We start from the raw sequence: 10,661 nt of genomic DNA, 5'->3' as shown, positions 1-10,661 counted from the left end.
TGGAAAATATGTTGACCCCCTGTTCTTTGTGGCAGCCCCTCAAATACTGGAATACTGCTATCATGTCACACCTAGTCCTTATTTTCTTTAGCCATACCCAATTCCTGCAATCATTCTTCATATGTTTTAATCTCCAGGCCTTTGATTATTTTAGTGCTCTTCTCCGAACTTTTTCCAAAGTCTCAACATCTTTTTTGTTGTATCTTTTTTGGTTGCAGAATTCCAAGTGTGGTCTTACTAGGATTTTATAAACCAGTCCTAATATTTCATGGGATCTTGATTCCATGCCTCTGTTTATACAACCCAGGATTGTATTAGCTTTTTTGGTTGCTGTCGTACACTGCTGGCTCATATTCAAGTAATCATCCATTAGGACTCCAAGGTCCCTATGCAGTTACCCTATGCCAGGTCTCACCTAATCTGTACTTATACCTTTGGTTTTTCCTGCCTAAACTTTGCTTTTCTCCACATTAAAGTTCATTTTATTGGATAAGGCTTGTTGTTCAAGTTTGTCAAGACCTTTTTTGGATCCTGAGCTTGTCTTCTGGAGTGTTGGCTATTCCTTCTAGTTTAGTGTCATCTGCAAATTTGAAGAGTTCCCCTTCTATTCCCTCATCTAAGTGATTTAAGAAGAGTACTGGGCCTAAGACAGAACTTTGGTGTACCTGAGTACATGCTTCCCTCCGTGTAGATGTAATACCATTAAGGACTACTCATAGAGTATGGCTTGTTAGCCAGTACAAATCCATCTGATGGTGATGCTGTCTATCCCACATTTTTCTAGTTTAACAAGAAGTAGGTTGTGGTCTACTTTGTAAAATGCCTTGTTGAAGTCTAAGTATGCTATGTCCACAAGATTTTGTTGATCTGCTAAGTTAGTCACCTTGTTGAAGAATGAAATAAGATTAGTTTGGCATGATCTGTTTTTAACAAACCCATGCTGGCTTCTAGTTATAAATTTGTTTATAGATGTTCACAGATCAGGGTTTTTTTTTTATTATTATTTCCAGTATCTTCCTAGATATTGATGTTAGGCTGATTGGTCTGTAGTTTCCTGGGTCTGTTTTTTTTCTTTTTTGAAGATGGGAACCATATCAGCTCTTTTCCAATCCTCTGGTAGTTCCCCAGTGTTCCAAGATTTTTTAAAGATATGATACAATGTTTCTGAGATAACATCTGCCAACTCCTTCAGAACTGTGGGATATAATCCATCAGGTCCCAGTGATTTATATTCATCAAGGTCAGACAGGTATTCTCTTACCATTTTCTTGCTTATTTTAATTTTTATTTCTAGTCTGTCTTTTACAGTTATGTTTTTGGTTTGTTGGGCTATAGTTTCTTTTTGTGTGAAGACTGATGTAAAGAATGAGTTAAGCAAGGGTTTGTTAAAAATTATTTTTCCAGTATCTTCCCAGGTATTGATATTAGGCTGGTTGGTCTGTAGTTTCTTGGGTCTGTTTTTCCCCCCTTTTTTGAAGATGGGAACCACTTCTGTGATGACTCCCACAGACAATTCCTCAGATACCTCTGTAGAGGTCAGCTTGGGGGAGGATGAACTGGTTCCTGGCATGTCAGAAGTTGGGTTGATTGATGGCTCTGAACAGTTGTCTGGAAGAAATTTGGCTGAGGCTCCAGCTGGGGAAAGCATGCAGTTGCAGATGGTCAGTGAAGAGGAGGAGGAACTGCCTTCTACACCTGATCCAAGGACATGTAGGGCAGAGAAAAGGCAGGAGTAGAAGAGGTCAGCCAGACTACTTGAGAGGAGAAAGCCTTGTCCTTCTTGCTGGGTTGCGCCAGAAGCTGGCTATTTAGCATGTCAGACAGAGGGAAGCATTGCTAGGAACAATGTGTTTCTTTTCTAGCTGTGTGTGTTCTGGTCATCGTCATCCCTGCCTCACTTTGGATTGACATAGTGTTTGGAATTAAATCATGCCTTGGAAACTTTAGACTTTTCTTGCCTTGTGAGCTCTCTTGTGCATGGATTTAAGTTTGTCTGGTGGATTTGAATTTGTCTGGAGGATTTATTTTGTTTGAGAAACTTTCAAGTGCTTTGTGAACTCTTTGGCCATTGCTCTGTGAACTAACATTGGTCTGCTTGTGGCTGGAATTAATTGGGACAGTTCTGGGTTTTGGTGAAGGGAATTGCTGGGGAATATTAATAAGCTGTGTATGCGAGTGAGCAGGGCAGCCCAACATCAGCTCTTTTCCAATACTCTGGTAGTTCCCCAGTGCTCTAGGATTTTTTTTAAAGATATGGTACCAAATATGGTTTCACCAAAGAGAAACTATTTTTCTACCATGTTCTTTCAGGGAGTTGGCATTTCTGTCCAATTCCCTAGAATCTTGCTGTGGTGGTGCAGTGGTTAGTACTGCAAGCGAATTCTGCTGACTGACGGCTGCCAGCAGTTTGGCAGTTCGATTCTCACCGGCTCAAGGTTGACTCAGCCTTCCATCATTCTGAGGTTGGTAAAGTGAGGACCCAGATTGTTGGGGGCAATAGGCTGACTCTGTAAACTGCTCAGAGAGGGCTGTAAAGTACTATGAAGCGGTATATAAATCTATGTGCTTCTGCTATTGCTATTATTTTAGTCACTGTAGAAAATGACCAGGCTATTCACATAATGGTATAATTTTGCACATGTAAAATTTTTCTTGTTGAAAAAAATGGAAATACTCTCCTACTGTTACTATTGTTGTCAAGGCAGTTCACAGTAAGATGGCCCTTTAAAAAACTGCTGGGGAAATATTTTTTTTATCAGGAGAACATTGGATGAAACAATCATCCGGATTCAGTGCAGAGAATTCTAGAGAAGGCTGGAGAATTTCTGAATTTCTGTTGTTAGATTAATTCTGAGGAAGTTAACACTTACTAGTTAAAATGTTGACAATTGCTCCAGAGATTTTTATACTATGACCTGAAACATTCTGACATAAAAAATATATTTCCTGCTACAAGTGTACAAATATGCATATGTGCATTTGTAACTCTTGCATTAAATTCTATACAGCCAAAATTCAGTCCCTAAACTGATCATTAAATCTAGACTATACAGGACACATTCCCCAACTTTCACTTCTAGTATATAAAGGCTTTTCAAAACCTGATAGCAAACATATATCTTGAATCCATTCTTTAACTTTAGGAAAATAAGTTTCTTTCCATCTGTGTAAAATTATTCTCTTGAACCCAAGGCTTAGTAAAGCCAAAACTTTTCATAAAATGTCAAATCCTATATTTTAGATATAGAATTCAACATCACATTTATGCCTTAACTATAGGACTGTGTTAACATAATTTGTAATTTGAAACCAAAAGGGAATTATGATAGAATCAAATCATCTGAGTAAAAACAAAGCAACCTACCATTGCCCCTCAAATTTCATACAGTGCCAACAGAAACAAAAAATCTGATATCCAGACTTTTTTAAAACATTATTTGATGGTCCAGTAAACATAAAACAATTGTGATTAATTAACTTCATTCTTAAATTGTAATAAATATTTCTATTTCTGAAAATTTGATTTTCTAAAACTGGGAATGCTTAATAATTATTTCAAGATGTCAGAAGCTTTTTCAAAATGTTTGGTCTGTGGAAGTTCAGCCTTCGCTTACAAATGCTTCCTAATAAATAGATGTTATAAAAAAAATCAAGAATCTGTTTTGCTTGTTGATACTAAAGAAATAATAATAGTAATAAATGCTTTCACAGGCACAATCTACTTGGAAAATATATGATTCACAAACTATTCATATTTGTATTTAAGAAGAAATGCATTTTTTTTAAAAAAATGGAAATATAGCTCATTAACATGTATGTATTGTACTGCCCTATCTTGTCTGTGTTTTGTTTAATATAAACAAAATTCATTTAGAAAAGGCCATTCTTTTTAACATTTTCTTCATACAATTTATAACCTCCTTGTTTTTCAAGCTGTATATTATTGGGTTGAGCATTGGGATTATCACTGTATAGAAGACTGACACTACTTTGTCGGTGTTCATTGAATAGCTAGTTGTAGGACGCAAGTACATGAAGAGGAGAGTTCCATAGAAAAGGGTGACAACTGTCAAGTGAGATGTACAAGTAGAGAAAGCCTTGTACTTGCCTTCCACGGAGTCCATTCTGAGGATAGTAAAGAGGATGCAGCAATAGGATACAAACACCAATGATGTGGTAGTGACCACATTAAAGCCAACAATTATAAATTGCAAAAGTTCATTGAGTGTAATATCAGAACAGTAAAGGTAACTCAGAGGGGGGCCATCACAGAAAAAATGATCAATGACATTGGTTTTGCAACACATTACTCGTAAACTGAATCCTGTCTGGATTGTAGAATTCAGGAATCCAGCCAGATATGACAAGCCGACCAAAGAGATACAGATCCTTCGAGATATGATGTATGTATACATGAATGGGTTACAGATAGCCAAGTATCGGTCATAAGCCATCACAGCCAAAAGGTAACATTCTGTAGTTGCTAAACCAGCATAAAAGTAAAGTTGCAAGATGCACCCAGTATAGGAAATGATTTTTTTGTGTGATAGGAAGTTTACAAGCATTTTGGGGGTGACAACCAAAGAATAACAGAGGTCTAAGAAAGACAAATTGCTGAGAAAGAAATACATGGGGGTTTGAAGGTGAGAATTGATTTTCACAACCCAAATAATAACAGTATTTCCCACAACAGTGATAATATAGATCAGCAAAAAGATCACAAAGAGAAGGTTTTTCAGGACAACATGGTCTGTGAATCCCAAAAGAATGAAGTTTTCCATCAGAGTACAATTTTCTCCAGCCATCTATTTGATGTGTGTTATGAAATAGTGGAGTCTAAAAAAGAAAAATGATGTTATGGCATAATTATTCATCTGAAGAAATATGTTCTTATGTGTGAGAGGGAAACAGAGTGAGAAAAGGGGACTTGTGTTTGTCTGAGAATCCCTTAGAATGTCACTATAAGAGACTGGACAAAGTGAACCTCTCTGCTTACTTTCCTCATTTCTAAAAGAGGAACCTTATAGTAACTGATGGGATTGTGGTATGGAATAATACTTTAAAGTAGTCTTCTGCAACCTAATGTTTTATCAATTTATCAAATCATCCCAACCAGCATGACATTTCTCATACTGTCTGCACTTTATGACAATTCTATTCCAATAAATCTGGAATTCATCAATATGAGAAAGGCTGTTTTCAATATTGCAAGGCATTTTTCAGTAGGTAATAAAATTGTATCCTGTCATGTCTTGGAAACCATTTGCCTCTGCTTTTCAACAACAACATCATATACTGTTCCTTGGCTTTATTAATGGTTGGGAAGATAGCTTATAAAAATCAGAAGCAGATTTGGATAGATAGGATGACAGAATGTTGAAGCACAAAATTCTATGCACGTTTTGTCTGTGTAATCTAATAAGAAACCAGACCAGATTTACCTTGTTGCCTTTTATCCAGAACTAATATTATTTATTAATGTTGATATGATTGTTCTATTCAGCATCTGATTCAGGGCAGCATACATCAATAACAATAATTATTATAAACAAGACAATTCAAAGCAACAGCATATAAATACTGGGAAAAACCTTGTAAATATCCTGTCTTTTGCAAGAAAGGAAAGGAAAGGAAAGGAAAGGAAAGGAAAGGAAAGGAAAGGAAAGGAAAGGAAAGGAAAGGAAAGGAAAGGAAAGGAAAGGAAAGGAAAGGTTATTGGCATCTTTTTATTTATTTGTAACTCTTACAAAGCATTATTCTATTCGCTTCAAGATTCTAACTATATAGCAAAAATTATTACATTATAAATACTGAATAATACTTAATGTTCCTAATCTTATTATTAGACAGTATGGGGAAATGGCCTTACAAAGAAAATTTTGTTTATTAGTATTGGATATAATCACTAAATCATTTAAAGAATTGACTTTCATTGTTTAAAATGTTTAGTAATAAATACAAAATTACTGTATTCAGGATTTAATTCATATAACATTAGTTTTGTTTTTGCAATCCTCCTATAATCTTGCAGCTTTGCTAAAGAAAGATCAGTATTACTGAAACAGATGGATTGATTTGTATAAGTCCAGGGAATAGATAGTAATTAGGCTTCATTTATATTTTTGAAAGAAACATAATTGATGTTATAGTTTGATTATTCTGAGATCTGTACTATGAGCTTAGTGGAAAACCAGACTTGCTAAATGTAGTGTTTAAGAAATAATAATTTATAAGCAAGAATGTTTGGTGTAACTCCAAATCTATCAGTCAACATCCTATGGGTACTATACAATTAGACAGAGAAAGTTGTTTTTGATTAAAGGTGATGTACATATTTTAGCAATACTTGGTCATTCACAACATTAAAGAAAAGGACTCAATATTCTAGTCTACCTCAAAAAAAGAAGAAAAACCACAAATTGTTCCTCTTGGTATATTTTGGCTATAACTTGCTGAATTTCTTTCTTAAATTAGAGGAAGTTAAAATAGCTGCCAAAATTCTGAAATACATTTCATTCAGCTGATCACAACCCCTACCTTTCACTTCTCCAAATAATATAAATTCCAGTGAGAAAGAGAAAACAGGCTGAACCTTCTTAGTAAAGCTTTCTGATTTAAAACTCAGAAGGGACATGACTACAGCAGTTTAAAAAAACTGATGTTAAATAGCTATCGTAAAATGTATTTATTATAATTTTTATCCCACAATTCCATTCCCAGCATACTCAAGGAAGCTAACAGATATGATAATAAAAAGTAAAATAAAGTGATTAAAGTCCAATAAACATTCATAAACAATATATAAAAGCAACCTGAAAAGTTTCAATAAACAATTTTCCCAAATGTAAAAGGCAGCATCCAAACTCAGATTTAAAATGCAGCAATGCACTGCAAGAAGCTGGAAATTTGGCTTTCATGTGAGAATGCCATTTTCTCTTATTTAAAAGGAAAAAATTGAATTGAAATATATATATTGCTCATAACCTCCCTTTGTACATAAAAAAGCCTCATCGGTTTGCTAAAACTGACTTCAACAGGCAGAACAGCAAATCCATACTCACTTTGTTTAGGTGCAAAAAATACAGATTATTTTGTTTTGCAGGCTGGAGACAGACATCTTCTCTTAGCCTCTTAAAACGAGGGATTCCCAAATGATGATTATATCAGGAGAGGTTTGGGTTTGTTTGCTTTTAAACGTCTGGGAATGGTGCTCCTAATTGACTTCTGACTTTACTAAGTCAAATCTACAATATTCTTCCTCATTTTACTGATCAGCAGTCTCATAGGGCAGAAATTTGTAGGCAAAATAAGAAGAAAGCAGAATGCCCATCTTGGTTTTTTGATGGACAACATTGTAGGCCATCATTTTGTGGCATTAAACTTCCCACAAATGGCTTAAAAAGGCTTAATAAGAATTTCAGCAAGTATTACACATTAAATGGAAGCTTTATTTATAACAAATTATTTCTTCTGCTTACAGTTTCTTACTTCTACCTTCTCCAAAAGTAAACTAGAAGTAACTTTATTCTGGATGGGAAATACAAGATATTTTTTTTTTGTACTGGCCTGATGTAGCATCAAGTTCTTACTTTTGATTTTGTAAGAACTAGCCATCACAGAGAATTGCTCTGCTAGGTTTTCAAGACTCTGTTGCATTATCCTAGAGCAGGGCTGTCAAACTGCCGGCGCATGGGCCGGTTGCATCATATGGAGGCTGTGCCCACCCCAGCTCCGGCAATGGAAAAAAAAGTCACAATACATTGCAACACGTCACGTTTGACACCCATTGTCCTAGAGCAATGATCTCCCTAGGAATACAAATGGTTCAAACTTCCTGACCTTGCCAGCTTCACAGGACAGCACAACAGCTGCTTCTGCTATCTCCGATACTTTTTTGTCCCATCTTTCTTTTGCTTATTTTCCCATCAATTGTGAAAAGCAGGAGATGGCAGCACTTTGTGCATATATCATTTTTACACCAGAATTCTAAAAGCCCAAATCTAAATATCCATGACTAATTTGATATATGTATGTCTCTATTTTTAACATTTGTTTATTTATTAATAATAACTTTACTAGAGTTCTAAAGAAGAAAGAAAAAACTAACAAAAAAATAATATTTAGAATAGAAAATAAAGAAGAAGGGGAAAGGACAAGGAAAAAATGAAGGGGAAAAAGGGAAAAGGATAAAAAAGTAACTTCCAATTTTCTTTTACAGTAGTTATAAGTATGACTGTAACTTAACCTCTTGCTTTATGCTACAACTTTTTTTAATATAGCCTTCTACTTTTTTCTAATTATAAAAAACATATGCAATATTATAAATTCATTTTTTTCTGCTTCACGCAAAAAGTCTAAAAGGGGGTTACAGTCAGCATAAACCTAGTTAGTATATTTCCTTCAATCACAGCTTTCAATTTAGCCATGTCAGTTAGTTCCATAATCTGCACCCTCCTTTCCTCCATGGTGGGTAATGTCAAATCTTTCCACCAGTGTGCACCTCTTTTCTTTCTTTCTTTCTTTCTTTCTTTCTTTCTTTCTTTCTTTCTTTCTTTCTTTCTTTCTTTCTTTCTTTCTTTCTTTCTTTCTTTCTTTCTTTCTTTCTTTCTTTCTCTATGCCATGCATCTCACTGGTGCAGCTGCTCTGGGTAGCTTATAATATAATAAAAGTAAAACAGAACTAGAAAACATTTAATAAATAGTCTCACTGCAATTATCATATATGAAAACAAAATTCCATTGCTTTTTCTCACAGTCCAAAAGAACCACCTCTGTAAATTCTTCTAAATCAATGTATGTAACTGAATCCATTTTTAAGCATCCAATAAGTATGGTAGAAACTCCCTCTTGTTGTTTACATTTCCAACTTAAATTTGAAATACCTTTATACATTTTACAGTGCATCTTTTTATAAAAAATTATCTTTAAGGTTGTAACAAAACCTGGAAATTTCTTTACATCCACAACAATCTCCCATTATTCCCTTTGTATATTGTAACCAATTTCATCCCATTTTATCAAACATACTTACCCTTGTTTTTTGTCTGTTCCTTGTTTATTTGCACTGTTATTCCAGTAAAAATCACAATAACATGTTCATCATTTGTACACAGTTCTGTTTCATATTCAGTCTTTCAATATTCAAAACCAAAAGTTCTTTTATCTTCATTAAATTTCTCTAGTACATAGGAAAATCACTAACAAGTATATCCTTCTATGCCAAATCTTCTTTTCACTTCATTTTGCATTCTTCTTGAGAAAATTCTAATATGTCACCAAAAATTAACAGTTTGTGTTTAGTTATCAATTATCTTCTGTAATATGCTTCTTGTGCTGAAGGTTCATATATATTTTCTGGCATACCCTGAATTTACATCTATTTCATATTGGCACATCTAACAAAGTGGTTTTCAAAAACCTATTCTCACATTTGCTTTATCATACCATAAATAACTGATATTGATATAAGTTATTTGCAATGAAACATTTAATAATACCATTTCATTTCATTTTTTATTTTACTAAAACCTAGGTTTGGTTGACATTTTGAGGTTTTTCAGCCAAATATCGATTGTCTCTGTGGGACGTCAGCCCCCCCCCCCGAGAAGGAAATATTAAAGGGGCAGAGTATTATATTTCCTCAAAGGATCTTAAAGAGGCAGAAAAGCATGCCCAGTTTTTCTTAATAGCCCCAAGTCTTCCTCCCACAAGCAGAAACCAGCTCTGTAGAAATGCAGATGTGATAAATCATTCAGGAAGGTTGGAGCCCTCCAGCTAGAAGCTTAGGAAGACAAAGACACCTAAAATATACATGCCCCACCCAAACTCTAAGGCAGGACATAATAGGATTAACCCACAGATGCAAAGGGGCACACTCAGACTCAGTTCAAAGTACATGACATAGAAACAGGAAACCACCTCAAGAGCCCCAGAGGGCATAAAAATCCACTCCCTACATGTGCTCTCTCTCTTTTCTTCCAGAGCCATACTTCTGTCTGACTCTCTTCTTCAATAAACTGCAACTTTCTTTCTAAAGCAGTCGCCATGTTGTTTATTCTTGGCTTGGACTGAACTCTGATGAAGTCTTTTCCTTTGGCTTCTCAAATCTTAGCTGAAGCTGCTGGGATTTCCTTTTTTCTCAATCACTCAGTCTTCGGCTTGGGAGGGGGGGCAAAGGTTGTTGTGATTGGCATGGCCAGCAAACTCTGCTACCTCCGCTCCACTTTTTCCTGCCTTCAATCAACCATTGCATTTTGCAGCCTGGCTCCAATCATCTTCAGAGCAGACAGGGTCTTTCAGCCCAACCTACCTCACAGAAAGGTATTGAGAACATTTATTTCTGTATTTGGGGAAAAATTGCTTATAGTTTAATTACAACAGAATGCCCCCCTCCCCAAAAAAAAAATAAGAAAAAAGAGCCAGTTTGGTGTAGTGGTTAGGATGCTGGCCTAGAAATCAGGAGACTCTGAGTGCCAGTCCTGCCTTAGGCTGAAAGCCCGCTGGTTGACTTTTGGCCACATATTGTCCCTCATAAGATAGTTGTGGGCAAAAGAGGAGGAATGTATATTCACCTCCTTGAGTTACTTGTAAAGTAATAAAAGTGGGATATAGAATCTGATGAATAAATAAAGCTGTTATTTTTTTTTAAAAAAAGATATGAT

At 35.3% G+C, this 10,661-nt stretch overlaps 1 protein-coding gene across 1 annotated transcript; it reads right to left on the bottom strand.

Annotated features, from left to right (window-relative positions):
• Positions 1 to 3,866: 3,866 nt before the first annotated feature.
• On the bottom strand, positions 3,867 to 4,805 carry LOC308660021 (olfactory receptor 5AS1-like; the record flags this gene model as incomplete). Its single annotated transcript, XM_081314228.1, has 1 exon — positions 3,867 to 4,805. One exon carries the CDS (start codon positions 4,803 to 4,805, stop codon positions 3,867 to 3,869), a length of 939 nt encoding a protein of 312 aa, XP_081170354.1.
• Positions 4,806 to 10,661: the final 5,856 nt, after the last annotated feature.

This window comes from Vipera berus, assembly GCF_964194415.1.
Source record: "Vipera berus genome assembly, chromosome: 1".
Taxonomy (NCBI): domain Eukaryota; kingdom Metazoa; phylum Chordata; class Lepidosauria; order Squamata; family Viperidae; genus Vipera; species Vipera berus.
Note: the sequence above shows the minus strand (reverse complement) of the source record. Positions and strands in the feature narration are given on the sequence as shown.